The sequence below is a fragment of the Raphanus sativus genome, chromosome 3, assembly GCF_000801105.2.
Source record: "Raphanus sativus cultivar WK10039 chromosome 3, ASM80110v3, whole genome shotgun sequence".
Classification (NCBI taxonomy): Eukaryota; Viridiplantae; Streptophyta; class Magnoliopsida; order Brassicales; family Brassicaceae; genus Raphanus; species Raphanus sativus.
The window spans coordinates 25,474,468-25,490,022 of record NC_079513.1 but is presented as its reverse complement, the minus strand read 5'-3'; the positions used below and the strand labels follow the sequence as shown (position 1 = coordinate 25,490,022).

General features: G+C 37.8%; 4 protein-coding genes across 4 annotated transcripts; 3 read left to right on the top strand and 1 right to left on the bottom strand.

Moving 5' to 3' along the window:
• Positions 1-1,869: 1,869 nt before the first annotated feature.
• On the top strand, positions 1,870-5,018 carry LOC108848090 (ribosome biogenesis protein WDR12 homolog). Its single transcript, XM_018621503.2, has 13 exons — positions 1,870-2,073; positions 2,222-2,310; positions 2,421-2,527; positions 2,890-2,925; positions 3,055-3,140; positions 3,271-3,329; positions 3,403-3,513; positions 3,605-3,727; positions 3,870-4,013; positions 4,122-4,230; positions 4,320-4,456; positions 4,540-4,575; positions 4,664-5,018. The coding sequence occupies exons 1-13, from the start codon at positions 1,917-1,919 to the stop codon at positions 4,751-4,753; spliced, it is 1,284 nt and encodes a 427-aa protein (XP_018477005.2). The 5' UTR covers positions 1,870-1,916; the 3' UTR covers positions 4,754-5,018.
• A 62-nt stretch (positions 5,019-5,080) lies between these two features.
• On the bottom strand, positions 5,081-7,035 carry LOC108848091 (biotin carboxyl carrier protein of acetyl-CoA carboxylase 2, chloroplastic). The gene is made up of 7 exons (XM_018621504.2): positions 6,759-7,035; positions 6,388-6,429; positions 6,211-6,320; positions 5,803-6,124; positions 5,633-5,704; positions 5,457-5,522; positions 5,081-5,355 (listed from the first exon to the last, which is right to left on the bottom strand). The coding sequence occupies exons 1-7, from the start codon at positions 6,879-6,881 to the stop codon at positions 5,332-5,334; spliced, it is 759 nt and encodes a 252-aa protein (XP_018477006.2). The 5' UTR covers positions 6,882-7,035; the 3' UTR covers positions 5,081-5,331.
• Positions 7,036-10,193: 3,158 nt separating this feature from the next.
• LOC108846276 (ankyrin repeat-containing protein BDA1) lies at positions 10,194-12,061 on the top strand. Its single transcript, XM_018619498.2, has 2 exons — positions 10,194-10,585; positions 10,802-12,061. The coding sequence occupies exons 1-2, from the start codon at positions 10,270-10,272 to the stop codon at positions 11,902-11,904; spliced, it is 1,419 nt and encodes a 472-aa protein (XP_018475000.2). The 5' UTR covers positions 10,194-10,269; the 3' UTR covers positions 11,905-12,061.
• A 1,652-nt stretch (positions 12,062-13,713) lies between these two features.
• Positions 13,714-15,517, top strand: LOC108847876 (UDP-glucose 6-dehydrogenase 3). Its single transcript, XM_018621239.2, is given in 3 exon segments — positions 13,714-13,823; positions 14,490-14,853; positions 14,855-15,517. Coding segments are annotated over 2 exon segments (855 nt in total). The 5' UTR covers positions 13,714-13,823; positions 14,490-14,502; the 3' UTR covers positions 15,359-15,517.
• The last annotated feature ends 38 nt before the right edge of the window (positions 15,518-15,555 follow it).

The window sequence follows — 15,555 nt, the reverse complement described above, 5'->3', positions numbered from 1 at the left end:
GAGCCCACAATATTAAAACCATCAACAAAAGCTTTACGATACAGAAAAACCACAATGAAACCACAATATTTAAAAAAAAAAAAAGAGAATCAGGCTTTTTTTTAATCGCACGACAAAAAATAATGGAATGAAAGAGTAATGGTTTGGTTTGGGTTATTCATTAACTCATATTAGTCCAGTCCATTTTAAACCAACTTATTAAACCTATTTATCCATTAAGCCCAATTATCCAATAATATCCAATTTCTTGACTCATTAAAGTTCATGGATTGGTTTGGTTTTGGTTGATCCAGTAAATTATATCCATTTTGACATGCCTGGTTATTACTAGAGATAATTTTCCATTATCATGTTTAAATATTTTTAGTGGCTTATCTGATAATTTATTATTATCATAAAATAATTAAAAAGTTTAAAATATTATATATATTTACTTTATATTTGGTTTAATAATATTAAAACAAATCTATTTTAAATATATGTATATATAAAAAATATATCACATAATTATCTATATTTTAAAATAATTTTTTTAGAACAATCAAAATCACTCATTATGATAATTTCTGAAAAATGATAAAAAATTCAAAAATATTAATATTATTAAAATATAGATAATTATCCATAAATTAAAAACAAATTTCATTAATTTGATAATCATCATATCTAAAAAGATTTTATATTATTTTATCTAAAAATATTTTGCATCAAAATAGTTTAAAAATAAATAATCATTGTATATGTTTTTATGAATATATGAATTTTTAAAGTTTATTTACATAATAAAATATATTTTATTAAATTAAACTTTGTATATATAAAAATCTAATATTTAATTAATTAATAGATATTTCAAAAACATGATTAATTTAATCTAATAATTTTTGAATTGATGATGTATCTATTTATATTTGTTTGTAAAATTATTAAGTACGCAATTGCAGGAAAAACACCTAGTGCTATGATTATTACATAAGCATTCTCGATGTAGCTAGTCTTGTAATTACCCCCAAGCTACAAGCTCTGTTCTAAGATATTGCCATTGCTTGTCCAAATTCACACTCACGTACACAGCGACTGAAATGCGAATGCGCTATTAGAATGTGTGCGACTTTATATAAACCGAAAGATAAGCGGATAAAACTTGCCTGATGATTACAAATGTGCACACTCTTATGATAAAAGCAGATCAGGTGAGACCGTAATAGTCAATTAGTCAGTCATAGTAATCAGATCACAACTCAATTCAAATAATTGCAGCTGGATAAGATCAGATCAGATCAGATCAGATCAGACTTCAAAATACACATATGCATTAAAAATCTAGAATAGTCGCCAATTGAAAACATCAAATTCCTGATAATCTAGCGATTCTAGTTTCCAATGTATATGCATGGTACTGTTCACTAAGAATAAAAAAGTATTTTAATCGTGTATGATCCAGAAACTAGACTGTATATATATACTTCGGGACCTGCATCGGCCCAAGCAAGCTGGGAAGTGAAACGGACGATCGCGAGTGAAGGATCTTCTTCGGAGGTGGGAACAATGGACATCATGTTTTCTTCTGTGATTGGAATCTCCGACTCTCTTCTCGACTGAGTCCTAATGCTAAATCGTAGCACAAGTTGTTCAGCAGCTGAGCATATATTTTCCGGCTATGAATTAAACCGGATCCGGTACGAGAATATAATTTGAAAATGTTGGGATGGGCTTATTGAGATTCCGTGACGAACCAATAGTGCTTCGACACATGTCTACGCAGGGTCCACCACCAAGATCCAAATTTTCGGAGGTTAGTTTCGTAGTTTCTGCTATTTCGTTAAACCCTTCTTCTCGAGCTAGACTAACCCTAATTTATCACCGTGTCTTCCTTTTTGCCCTGTAATCGGCTATTGGAGAATTTAGAGGCGAAAATGAGTGGCGAAGGAGAAGATGCATCTAAAGTAATTCACGTGAAGTTCGTAACGAAGCTTGACTCTCCGTTCAAAGTTCCGGTTACCTCCGTCGTTATCCCTTCCAGTGTCACTCGTCTCGGTCTCTCTTCCATCGTCAACTCTCTTCTCACTCTCGGTAGACCTCTCTCTCTCTCTCTCTCTCTTTCTTTACCTTGTTGATTTTCAGAGTTTCTCAGTTTCGATTGCTTGCTTATATACTTAATGAATTAGAGAGTACATGAAAACTTATCTATCAGTGATTAATTGGATCTTTGGATGAACAGATAAGCCTGAGGCATTTGACTTCCTGATCGATGGAGAGCTTATTCGAATGTCGCTTGAACAGTTTCTTCTCGCCAAAGGAATCTCAGCGGTAATGTTTAATATCATAATCACTCACTAAACACAACAACAACTTTACATTTCGTGAGGCACATCGAATTGGTGTTGATAGTCTTTTTTTTAACCATTGGTTCTTTGCAGGAAAGGACTCTTGAAATTGAATACATAAGGGCTGTGGCACCACGGATGGAGGAGAAACCCTCATTGCATGATGATTGGGTCAGTGCTGTTGATGGTTCTTCCCCCAGGTAATTTTTTTTTAATGTCTACTGCATTTACTATATGATATAGAATGGTCCTACGATGTTTCTCCTTTAGAACCAGTAATGTCATTTGAAAAATCTTAGTCTATTAGTTTATGTCACAACCTGCTACTTGATGCCATATTGGGAGCATCATACCACTGTTTGAATAGTTAATGTACACGACTGGTTTATCATTCTTGTTGTGATTATACTGTACTTCACCTGTTCCTTATGTGGATTTTTCTCAAAATTTTAGAACTAATGTCATCCAGTGATTGCTATGATCTTAAAGCATAATCTTTTGCTTGTTGTTTGTAAACGCTGTGTAAGTGGGTTGTCCTGATTCGCTTTGTTGTCATTTGCAGATTCGTTTTGACCGGCTGCTATGATGGTTTAGGAAGGTAATCATTTGAATAATTTATTATTATCATATTATCATGTATCCATCTGCTTATATTTCTGTTTTTCCTTTTGGTATTGCTGTCAACATTTGCAATAATCTTATATTTTTAAGTTTTTTTTCTGATAAGGTTGTGGAGCTCTCCTAGATCTTGTACGCACATTTTAGAAGGTCACACTGGGGCAATCTCCTCTATTGCTTTTGCTAACTCCGAAGGTATGACCATTGTATGAGAGGTCTTCACTAGCAAATAGTATTAATCAAGATGGATTCCACCTTTTTACCTCGTCTATATCACTTCCTTACATTTTCTAATTTTCTTCCGTGTTGATTGTTTTCCATTCAGGTGCAGAAGATTTAACTGTAGCAACCGCCTCTAAAGATCGTACGTTGAGATTGTTTAAGGTAAACATTGATAATAATATATAATCGAAGGTAAAGGTTCCGGTTTACTATAATCTTCTCTTTCTGTTTGAAGGTTGGTACAACTGAATCTGGTGACATTACTACAAGAGTTGGTGCTTACAAGATATTACGTGGGCACAAGGCGTCAGTGGCAACTGTTGCAGCTCAGAAATACGGGAGCAAGGTTTGATGTTTCCTCTTGCTTTTAACCTGTGTATTGCAAGAGAAACTACTTTGTATTTCATCGATCTCACCTACTTTAAACTGTAATCCAGGTTTGCTCGGGTTCATGGGATTGCACGATCAATTTATGGGACGCAAATGAGTCTACTTCAGAGTTGTCAGTGCCAGGAAAGAAAAGAAAAGGGAATAATCAGGCCGAGGAACCTCAGTTAGAGGTACAGTCAATAAAGTCTGGATGATATGCAAACTCTCTTGAAACGCATCGTCTCCTCTTCAGATGAAGTGTACTCTCTAACAGTTTTGTGTTTTCTCAGTTGAAGTATCTAATTGCAATTTCGATATGGACTTTTCTTACAGGGAGAGGCGGAGACTACACTTGTGGGACACACACAATGTGTCTCATCTGTTGTTTGGCCAGAGCATGATGTTATTTATTCCTGTTCATGGGACCATTCCGTAAGGAGATGGGATGTTGAGACAGGGAAAGATTCTTTGAACTTGGTATGCCTTCTCACACTTCCTTTGCTTTCTCATGACATACCAGACCCGCTGTTACCGAAACAAATCAGTGCTTGTAAGTTGAGCCAGTTTGTTTCTGTCAAATTGTAGTACTCTGGAAAAGCTCTCAACACGGTAGATGTTGGTGGTGAAGGTTCTGCACTTGTAGCTGCGGGTGGTTCAGATCCAGTCCTCAGAGTATGGGATCCTCGCAAGCCTGGTGAGTGATCTATTAGAAGACATACAGAGTAAAAATATATAACCAACCAATGGATATCACACGGTTGATGAACTATTTGCATTGTGTAGGAACATCCGCTCCCGTGTTTCAATTCTCTTCACACTCGTCATGGATTTCCGCCTGTAAATGGCACAAAAGCTCATGGTTTCACTTGCTCTCAGCTTCCTATGATGGCAAAATCATGCTCTGGGATCTTAGAACCGCTGTAATTACACACACACATTCCTTTCCGTTTATAAACTGCGGTTTTCCTGCTTTGAAATTTAATATTCTTCCTCCTTTTTGCAGTGGCCTTTGTCAATTATCGACTCACACAAGGATAAGGTAAAGCAATACACAATCTTATCTTCTGGTCTTCTTTTTTGGTTATTTTTGTTACTCAAAAGAGTGCAAACATATCGGTTTTGTTAAGGTTTTATGTGCGGACTGGTGGAAAGGAGACAGCGTAGTCAGCGGAGGAGCAGACTCTAACCTTCGAGTATCATCCGGAATCTCAATTTAAACGGTCTAAAATCTCTCGACCATTTTTTTCTTGCATGAAATATGGAACATAACTAAACCCTGTTTCTTAAAAGGTATGAAATCTGAAATCTTTGGATTATTCATTATCTAGAATATATGGTGCTGAGATACATGTTCTAGTCCTGATCGATCAACGATCCTGGAACGAGATTGTTGTAAGTTATGCTAAAGAAAAAGCATATTGAAGGTTTTGTATACTCATGTTTGAAAACGTTGGATCTTATGTCGATCTTTGGTGTTGTTTTTTTCAATTGTGTAAGACCATAGTGATAAATTGATAATATTAGAACTGAACTTACAGAAGAGAAAATAAATGTTAATTTATTAAATTACTAAAACAAGGGGAGATAGTGCAACACATTATAAACTGAATAGTTTTGTCGAAATTATTCTAAAAGACATGCATATTAATACGTTACGTGATTCTCACAAAAGATGACAGTTTATAGGAAAAACAAAAAAACAATCAGACCGGAATAACCACTTGAAGATTTTCAGCACGTCGGTATTAGCTAAACCAAGACTCCGAAGATGTTCTGAACCAGCTAAAATGACGCTTCAAGGCACGATGGTGAACAGAGGCTGCAAAGTTTGTTGTAATATTAACCACAAGTTAACAATCTAAAAGCCAATACTATTAAGAAAACCGGGATAAACCGGAGAGGATATAGATAGATCGGTACCGTGTCAACGCTAACCGGTTTTCCATCTTCAGCTAGTAGTTCAGTGATGGTTCCTGATTTCTCAGCCTGTTTTCAACACACAAATTAAACACTCTTTAAGGAAAATCACAAATGATTGATCACACAAGCATATACAATCACATAAGATGTAGTGATTGTGTTAGAGAATATCAGACCTCAATCTCATTCATTAGTTTCATAGCTTCGATAATACAAACAACTTGACCCTTCTGCACCTTATCACCAACCTGCAAATTGCAAAACATCAACTACTCACTCACACTCGATGGTTTCTAGATTGAAGCAACGATTTGTTGTTTTTTTTGTTTTAGAAACTTCTTTGTACCTTGACAAAAGGGGGTTCACCAGGTCCAGGAGATCTGTAGAAAGTACCAGCCATAGGACTCTTGAGTGGAGGATGAGAAGAGGCAGGTGGGGTTGCTGGTTTTGCTGTTTCAGGGGCTGAGGAGGGAGTAGGAGAAGCAGGAGGAGCAGCTGGTTGAGAAGGAGGCATTGGATATCCTGTCACTGGAGGAGGCATGGAGTGGTAAACTGGAGCTGCTGTTGGTGCAGGTTGCTGCTGCTGTAAAGCTTCCTTCTTGCGAATAACAATCTCACAGTCGAGTTGCTTCAGTTCAAGTTCCACTATATCTCTTGAATCCACAAGCCTTAACAAGAAGGTAACAAAACAAATGGTTTAGTGTTTGATTAGTTTCGGCGAGACAAACTAAACTAAAAAAATGGTAACCATTACTTAAGAAGACGAGAGACTTTGGCCATAAAGTCAGAGAGTTCGGCAGGTTCAGGAACATTGCTCTTCACTTTCCCGTTACCGTTTGTCATTGGGGTTGAGTTAGAGACAGCCTTGGAAGAAAAAAAAAATAAGAGTAAGAAAGGTTACATAGTACTATTAACTGTAAAAAAGCTTTACCTCATTGGTTGTCGCACGCAACTTCCAGATTGTAGATTGATTCTGTAAAAGACGAATGAAAAGCATATATAATAGACTCAAAAAGATAGCAACTTGATCATATCATTGTAATTTGTAAAATATACATAGACGCACATATATGTGTATAACAGGATATAACTTATGAATCTGCCAAGAAGTTATCAATTCAAGACAGAAGTGACTTACATAGTTAAACTATGAGTGTCACACAAGTGCAGTAATCGAAACTTATATAAACACTAAATAGATCACGATTACACAATCAGCTAACACTCATAAAAAGCGTAATCTTCTCGTAAAGAAAGTCTTACACTTTATATTACAAGATAAAGAAGAGAAACAGAGGAAACCTGAGATACATCGGAGGGAAAGGATACGCCATTGAGTTGCGGCTGCCGTCGGGTTCCAGGAAAAGATCCGAACCGCTGGTTCGGAGCACAGATCTTGGCGTAAGATACAGAAAATGACGCCATTGTTGAGACAGATGAAATGCAGTTGACGATGAAACCGAGGAAGCTAAGAGAGAGATAGAGAGAGATAAATAAGAAAAAGGTTGATGGTTATTTTTCGGGTAAAGGAATCTGATTTCGATGGTTACGAAGAAAACCAAACAACTATAACTTCACCAATCCTGTCAAGTGTTTTTATATATGACAGTGCTCATTTTTTTTTGTCTTGTTCTTAGTTCCATCGTGTCTGTATATGTCTTTATTTAATGGCATGAAGCACCGCAAGTTTTGAGAGTTTGCCTCCATCTAATCAGCATTCATTTTAAAAAAGTCCAACAGTGTTTGATCTTATTCTTATATACCAATCTTTTGGACATAATGTATGCAAGATTCAGACTCAGAGGGCTAAAAATCTCATATACTCTTAATGAGGCAAAAAGTGATCTGAGATACTCTTACGAAATCTGAAGTACTCTTTACTCTTCATGAAATAAGAGTTTTCCGATTTTGCCCTTACGTTTTCCCTCCTCAATTGAAAATTTGAATTTCGAATTTCAGGTACCAGATTTACAATTTGAATTTTGAATTTAAGTAAAACTAGAACTCAAGTTGAACCAAGTTATACCATTGTCGAATTTAGGTATCAAATTTAAAATTTGAATTTTGAATTTTAGTGAAACTAGAAACTAAGTTGAACCAAGTTACATTATTGTCGAAGTCCATTGTGGTGTAATTATGTCCTAGTTTTACCAAGTTATATATCGAGAATGGTAAAACTGTATAACTAGGTTATAGTTTTACCAAGTTGTACATTTGTCAAGGTACAACTTGGCAAGACTATGACCTAGTTATACAGTTTTACCAAATTACACAATAGTATAACTTGGTAAAACTGTTTTTCTGGGTTTGTAGTTTCACTTTCGTGTTCTACTTTGATATATGCGTTTCTGGATCTTAAAAACCGAAAATATCAAAAAGCAGACTGAAGTTGACGTGGAGAATAAGCGGAGTAGCAGGTAGAGAAGAAGAAGGAAGATGCGGAAGAAAAAAAGAACAAACATCTGAGATTCAGAGAAGAACAAAAGAAAAAACAGAACAACTAAAGAAAACGAGATTCAAAGAAGAACAAAGAAAAAACACAGAGAAAAATGAGATAAAAAAACAGAGCAAACAGAAAAGATAAGAGTCGAAATAAAACAAGATAAGAAACAGAGAGAAAAACTGATTCGAAAAAGAAGAGATTTAAATGGAAAATTGAAGGAATGAAAGAGAAGAGAGAAAAACAGAGAAGAGAGAAAGACAGAGAAGAGAGAAAGAAAGAAGATGAAGAATGAAAGATAGATCTAGATCTGTAGAGATAAGGGAGAAATTAGTTTTAATGGCATGGTCCGTAAATAAATAGATTCATTAAGGATATATTGGATTTTTTTGCCAGATTTCGAATTAAAAATAAATGAAAATAAAATGAATTTCAGATGAAGAGTATCTGAGCACTTTTTTTTTCACCAAAGAGTATCTGAGCATTTGATTCGACTCAGAGCAATGTCCAAGCGTTATGTAGTAGTAGTAGGTTCAGTAGCGGTTCAAGTAGGTTATGCCTGTAGTCTAGTAACTTTTGGACCAACCCTGAGATCCATAACTTTCTATGGGCCTATTGAGCAACTGATTCTAGTAACAATGGTTTTTTTTAGCTATTATATTAAATGATCTGATAATCTAAACCAAAATACAACAACCAATAAAAATAAGTTATTACGGCTAAAGGTCTGCTGTCGTATCCATGATATATAAATGTTTTGAAGTGTTGTAATTTTCCTTGGATAGATGCTCTATGCATTTGGTTTTTGATTATCGAAATTATATCTTTTATAGTATGTTCCGAAGTTTTGGCATGATGTATGTTGAATCATATTGTCCATAATTTTAGTCAAGATGGTTTCTTGGTGCGGTAATGATCTCTTGTATATATTTTTCAGAAAGAAAAAATGATCTCTTTTAATATGTGTATAGATTGAAGTTGAAGGCAATTATAAATTTAAATAAAAGTTCTCGCGCATCCTTATCAAGAGAGAGAAAAAGAGAGAGAAAAAGCTGTCCTTTAGCCTCCGGCGAACGGCCGGCGCGTGAGCGTGCGTGCCGTCGCCGGAGGTGCAAATCCATCTGTCAAATCGTTCGTCTCGTGCTTCTCTCTTACCTCCTTGCCATGGCTGCTTTGTCCGAGCTCTGTTCCAGACTTTCCTCTGTCGGTGACTCAGTGAGTCATCCGAGTCAAGCGGTGGTTCTGTGTCTGGAGCAAAGACGCGGTCATGTGTAAGCTGCGGAGAAGGAAGTCCATTCATCGTTGGTTGGGTTTTTCCTGGAGGCGGAGGCTATAACAGCTCCGCCGCCGCCGGCTCTTGTTACCGGGAGGAGGGAGTTTCTTCAACTTCTCTGTCGCCGGTTTCTGTTTTCGGAGAGTGAAGGTCCCCACGGTCTTGCTCTGCCGTCTTGTAAGTCTCCACGGTTTTTATGGGTTAGGGTTTGTGATCCGTTTTTTGGATCGGGTTGTTAGTTTCGCTCAAGTTTGATGTTTGGGAGAGGTTATGTTCTCCGGTGATGGTGGTCGTTCGCGTCTCACTTCTCTTGGGTTTTAAGTCATTCATAGGCCGAGGAGATTTCGATAGTTCGATTGCATCTCCATGCGTGCAGAGAGTGAGGCGACGAACGGCGATGAAGCTTTCTGATGAGAAGTCAAAGCTTGAAGTTCTGAGATGGTTTAGTCAGAGGCTCTGCGGGTGATGAGCTCCGACGAAGCGAGGTTCGGTGGTCGTGCTCCGGTGACGTTTAGAGACGGTGTCGGTCAAGTCGAGGCGGTGGCTCTGATCTTCGTGCTGACGATGCAGATGCATCCACGTGTACAGCCGCATGCTCCCTTGACGCGATTTCCAATTCTCGTCGACCAAGTGCAAGTCTTTGGGCCTTTGGGCTTTTTTGGTTTTTCGGTGTACCCTTTGAGCTTTTTGGCTTTCGACCTTGTTGTTGTACGTGGGTTTCGGTTTGTATTCTGGGCTTGGCCCAATCTTTCAATTAAAATCAACTTGACGGAAAAAAAAAGATTGAAGTTGAAGGCAGTCGACAAAAAGGAAAACAAAAAGTTGAAGTCATGTCACATCAATTTTTCACAAGTGTATGCTCCATGTGGGCCCATGTCAACCGGTGGAGCAATGTGATAGGGTAACATGCTGACTTCGTCAACGTAAACTGTCACGTCGTATATTATTTTCCACAGATATTGTATATACTTATTTCGAATAACCTACGATCACAGACTGATTATCATTTCGTAGCCAATTAAGTTCCGTCACGTGAATCGCTGATCAAGTTAATATAACGAGCACAAAACTTTCATCATTCTCGTAAGTTTTAACTAATAATGGATCAGAGGTCGTTTCAAGCTGCTGCTAAATCTGGAAACATCGATCAATTATACGAACTTATCCATGAAGATCCATACGTCCTGGATAAAATCGACAACGTGCCTTTCATTGACACTCCTCTCCACGTGGCAGCCCTCGCCGGAACAACAGAGTTCGCCATGGAAATGATGCACTTGAAACCTTCCTTTGCTCGGAAGCTTAACGCCGACGGACTTACGCCGTTACACCTAGCCGTCGATCACGGTCACTTCTGGTTAGCACTCGAACTAGTTAAGGTTGATCCGAGCCTTGTTCGTCTTAAAGGGAGACAAGGTACATACTAGATTGTTATATAAACCTTTTTCTGTTTTCGGGGGTATATCACGGTGACACGGTCACTTCTGGCTGTTACTTGGTTTCGTATATTATTATAAATTTGTCATATTTTTATAAGTTTGGAATTTTAGTTATAAGAATAAATAAATACAGTAATATGTACGATCATTGAATTTAATTTAATCGTTGTTTTCATTTTTTTGACACAAAAAGGTATGACACCATTACTACTTGCGGTGAGCAAAAAGAAAATCGATTTAATATCAGAATTCTTTTTGGTTTGCCCCAAGAGCATCGTGGACGCAAACGTGAATGGAGAGAACGCACTCCACATCGCTGTGAAGAACAACGAACCTAGAGAAGGTGTTTTAATAGTCCTTAAAGTACTCATGGGATGGATCCTAAGATTATGCCAAAAGGACGCAGAGCGGACCGAGACAAGAGTCATGAACTGTAGAGACAAAGATGGTAACACGCCTTTACATCTCGCAGCGTACCATAACAATCACAAAGCTATGAGATTGATGTTAAAGAGTTCGAATGTTAATGTCAACATCGAGAATAAGAACGGTTTAACTGTTCTTGACGTTGCCGTGTTACTCAGAAGAGAAGGCAACAGATGGGGATCATGGTGTGGTGTAGAGAGAGTGGTAAAGTGGCATGGCGGAAAACGTTCGGCTTCTCTGGTTAAGAGTAAGACAACATCTGATATACTCGGCTCCAAGCTGACATGGTGTGAATCAAGGCGGACGAGGAGTATTCGGTCTTATTCTTGGATCTCCGAAGAAAGAAGAAACGCTCTTTTAGTTGTCGCCACTCTTATAATCACAGCTACTTATCAGACCGTTCTCCAGCCTCCAGGAGGCGTTTCTGACAGCGGTGAAAGCAGTAATGCAACTAGCAATGTAACTACCAGCGGTGAGAAAGCCGGTTCGGTGGTAATGGATGACGGAGACTTTCTATGGCTATGGATATGGAACAGTGTGGGTTTTACCTTTGCCACACTACTGACGGTGAGTTTGTTGGTCTCAGGGCAAGAGAGTGGGTTTTGGTATCTTCCTCTGTTCATACCTCTTCTACTGGCTTACGATGCTGCAGGACAAGTGATCTCGCCGAACAAGACAGTGAACGACAAGGGTAACTTGGTTTGTTTCATTATTCTGCTCATTTGGGTTTTATTGGTCTGGTTCTGGGACCGGTTACAGTCTAAGCGAGCTAAGGCGCGTGGACCCAAGAGTGGATTAGTGTGGGAAGGTTTCACTACGTTGGATCAAGCCAGAGGTGTTACGCCTAGTAAAAAGTCCGTGATTATGTGATCTTCAAAAATGTTTCACCCACTTGTTTTAAAAATGTATAATATCCACAAGAGAAGATCATAAATATATATCTGTGGATGTCATATTATGCGACTTGTAAGATGAACAGTCTATAAGCAGAATATGTTAAATTGTTGTTTAAATTTGAATACCTAAACCTTTCTGATTCAAATAATATGAAGTAAACTATACTTATGTGTGTTCATTTGCTTCAACATTTGTTTTTACAATGCAAAATATTCTAACAACCTTTGTTGTAAAATATCACTATATATGTAATATTTTTTAGTAGTTTATAATATCATAATTAACCCACTTTAAAATATCATTTTGTAAAATATATGAAAAAATAAGATTACTCGTAATATAAAAATTTATCCAATAGTTATATTTAACTACATAATTAGTGAAAAAATTAGGGGTTTCTAGTCATAGAAATAAAATGACATATAGCAAACCAACCTGAGTTGTACACGAATCAGCTTTTTGGGATCAACGTATACAAACCATGTTGTATTCGCATTTTTCAGAAGATTTGGTTTCAAATTGTTTATTGATTTAATTAAAGATATATTTCCAACCACACTCTTGTTGGTATATTTTATTTATAAAACTATTCATATATAGCTTGAGAAGCACTTCAAAAAGTGTGCCTGGGTTTCCAAGCAAAGTGTAATTAGTCTTTTATCTCAAGTTTGTCCAGCAGACTCCAATGCACCAATCACGTAAGTACTGATACAAATTTTGGTTTTAATAATAGTAGATTAAGATGTTTATTACTGAAACTAAACACCAACCTTTGGGAAGAATATTATAGACTATAGTTTTAGTAAAAAAGAAGAAGATTACGCACAGAAAAAACTACCATTATATATTATGGAATTTTAGATTTTAATTGCTACATGTTCTAAAATATCAAAACCAATGATGTATTATGAATTTTATATTGAAAATACTGCGGGTGCAAGAGAGCATTCATGGTCAGATATAGAGATGATTCGAACATTATATTCTTCATATGCATGTGTTGGAGACTCTCTATAGAAAAGAGTATATTCGAACTTTGACTGTAATTCAGTTTTTTCCTTCTCGATGAGCCACCTAGAAAAGAGTATCTGACGATGAAAACAGAACCGGTTACTCAAGACCTAGGAAGCACTTCAATTCACGTTTGAACTTAACCATGAGGTGCCTAAAATATGAAGGAAAATTGTTCAGCAGTTTTTTTATATTGTGGAGGAAAGTAGTCATATATTTTTCAAATCGTTTCCAAAATGTCTGAACTGTATTTTTTGAATTAAGTATTTGCATTAATGTTTAGTCGAAAGTCGAAACACTAAATTCAAATGAAGTTTATATGAACCCAGTGGCGGATCCACTTGAGTCAATAGGGTGTTAGGTGACACCCCTTAAATCAGAATAAATAATAGTTTGTTCCCAAAAACATTTAAAATTCAGTAGATCTGCTGGTAAAAGTCCCCTGTTGACACCTCTTAATCCAGGTTCGAACCTCACCAATGACACTTTTCATTTATTTTGACACCTCTTAAATGCATTCTTGGATCCGCCACTGTATGAACCTGCCAAACATTGTGAGCCCCATCGTTTTTCCTACCTTGTCATTAGTACATTTTTAACAGAAAGTTGAATTTAATTTTGTTACTTAAGCAATAAATAAAACAACCAACAACATGTACATTTAAACCGCGTTAGTGGTTGACAAAAAAAAAAAAAAAAAAAAAAAACCGCGTTAGTGTCAAGGGTATTTTAGGAATCTCATCACCTATATAAAACTCGCTTACTCGCCCCCGCTCTTCTACAACATCTAATCGTCAGATTTAGCGAGATCCATTTTTGGTTTCCCCTGCAATTTTCTCCGATAGTGTACACCAGAAGAGGCTACATAGCTTGCACGAAAGGTATCTTATCTCTGTTTTCTAAACCGTCTTTTATCGATCCAATTTAGTGATTATAGCGATCCGATCTCGTTTCGATTTCGATCTATTTTGCCGCTTTTTTTTCTTCACATAGATTTTGGGTTTCCAATGTTCTTTCTGAGTGTTGAGAATTTTCTGCATTCAGGTTCGATCCGTAGAAAATTCATTTGCATGTAAACAATATCTGAGATTTTGATTTTGAATTTCTCTGCTGTTTTGTGTGTATTTGTTCGTTGAGTTTCGATTTTAAGCGGCTCATTGTAATGTTAAGCACGATAACGAGCTTTTGATCTATAGGGGTTGATGTGATTTGGTAGCTTCACCCAAGCTCATGACGTGTTACGTAACCGGATCTGAGTTCTTATACCAATTATGTCAAAGTTTAGTTCTTTTATAATTCTCCTGGATTCCAATTCTCCTTCACAATGCTTTTAGCTTGATACTGACATGTTGAGCCTCAATTCTCATTCTCCAGTACAGCTTAGATGCAGTGACTCGTTCTGTTTATTATTTATTTGCAAACGTTAAGAACCTTTTGTCAGGCTTGTGTAAAAGTATTAAACTTTCTCTCTTAAATTATGGTGCTTGATTATGGCATTGATTAATGAGGGATCTGAAGTTTACGGTAATTTTTTTTTATTAATTCAGTTTAACTAGCACAATGGTGAAGATTTGCTGCATTGGAGCTGGATATGTCGGTGGTCCAACCATGGCGGTCATTGCTCTAAAATGCCCATCTGTTGAAGTAGCCGTTGTTGATATCTCTGTGCCGAGGATCAACGCCTGGAACAGCGATCAGCTCCCTATCTACGAGCCTGGTCTTGATGACGTGGTTAAACAGTGCCGTGGAAAGAATCTCTTCTTCAGCACCGATGTTGAGAAACACGTGAGAGAGGCCGACATTGTATTCGTCTCTGTCAACACCCCGACCAAGACTCGTGGTCTCGGAGCGGGGAAAGCTGCGGACTTGACTTACTGGGAGAGCGCGGCACGTATGATCGCTGATGTCTCTTGTTTCCGACAAGATCGTTGTCGAGAAATCGACTGTCCCTGTCAAAACCGCAGAGGCCATCGAGAAGATTCTCACGCACAACAGCAAAGGGATCAAGTTCCAGATCCTCTCCAACCCTGAGTTTCTCGCTGAAGGAACCGCCATCGAAGACCTTTTCAAACCGGACCGTGTCCTCATCGGTGGTCGTGAGACTCCCGAAGGGTTTGCAGCTGTGAAAGCCTTGAAAGATGTTTATTCCCAATGGGTCCCCGAAGAGAGGATCCTCACCACCAATCTCTGGTCAGCCGAGCTTTCAAAGCTTGCAGCTAACGCCTTCTTAGCACAGAGGATCTCATCGGTGAACGCAATGTCTGCTCTCTGTGAAGCAACCGGCGCCAACGTCTCGGAAGTTTCTTACGCCGTCGGTAAAGACTCACGGATCGGTCCCAAGTTCTTGAACTCGAGCGTCGGGTTCGGAGGATCTTGTTTCCAGAAAGACAGGCCCTGTTCGTTTGCAGGTCGCTAGCGTCAGCGACCAGTTCCAGCGTCTAAACGTTGTTCGTTTGGTGGTCGCTGGTTCTGCGACCGATCGCTGCGACCAGACGCTAGCGTTCGGCGTTTGAAAATTTCGGTCGCCGCAAATTTCAGCGTCGCGATAGAGATCAGCGATCAAAAAAATAAAATAGCGTGAAAAGACAAAAATATCCTCGGTTTATTTTCAAA

Bases quoted from the DNA above. Each gene is read 5' to 3' on its own strand.
- LOC108848090 (XM_018621503.2), top strand. From the start codon at position 1,917: ATGAGTGGCGAAGGAGAAGATGCATCTAAAGTAATTCACGTGAAGTTC. The intron at 3,330-3,402 runs GTAAACATTGAT...TTCTGTTTGAAG, and splicing joins GTACGTTGAGATTGTTTAAG to GTTGGTACAACTGAATCTGG. The intron at 3,514-3,604 runs GTTTGATGTTTC...ACTGTAATCCAG, and splicing joins CTCAGAAATACGGGAGCAAG to GTTTGCTCGGGTTCATGGGA.
- LOC108846276 (XM_018619498.2), top strand. From the start codon at position 10,270: ATGGATCAGAGGTCGTTTCAAGCTGCTGCTAAATCTGGAAACATCGAT. The intron at 10,586-10,801 runs GTACATACTAGA...TGACACAAAAAG, and splicing joins TCGTCTTAAAGGGAGACAAG to GTATGACACCATTACTACTT.
- LOC108848091 (XM_018621504.2), bottom strand. From the start codon at position 6,881: ATGGCGTCATTTTCTGTATCTTACGCCAAGATCTGTGCTCCGAACCAG. The intron at 5,705-5,802 runs GTACAAAGAAGT...TGCAATTTGCAG, and splicing joins GTGAACCCCCTTTTGTCAAG to GTTGGTGATAAGGTGCAGAA. The intron at 5,356-5,456 runs GTACCGATCTAT...CAAACTTTGCAG, and splicing joins AACCGGTTAGCGTTGACACG to CCTCTGTTCACCATCGTGCC.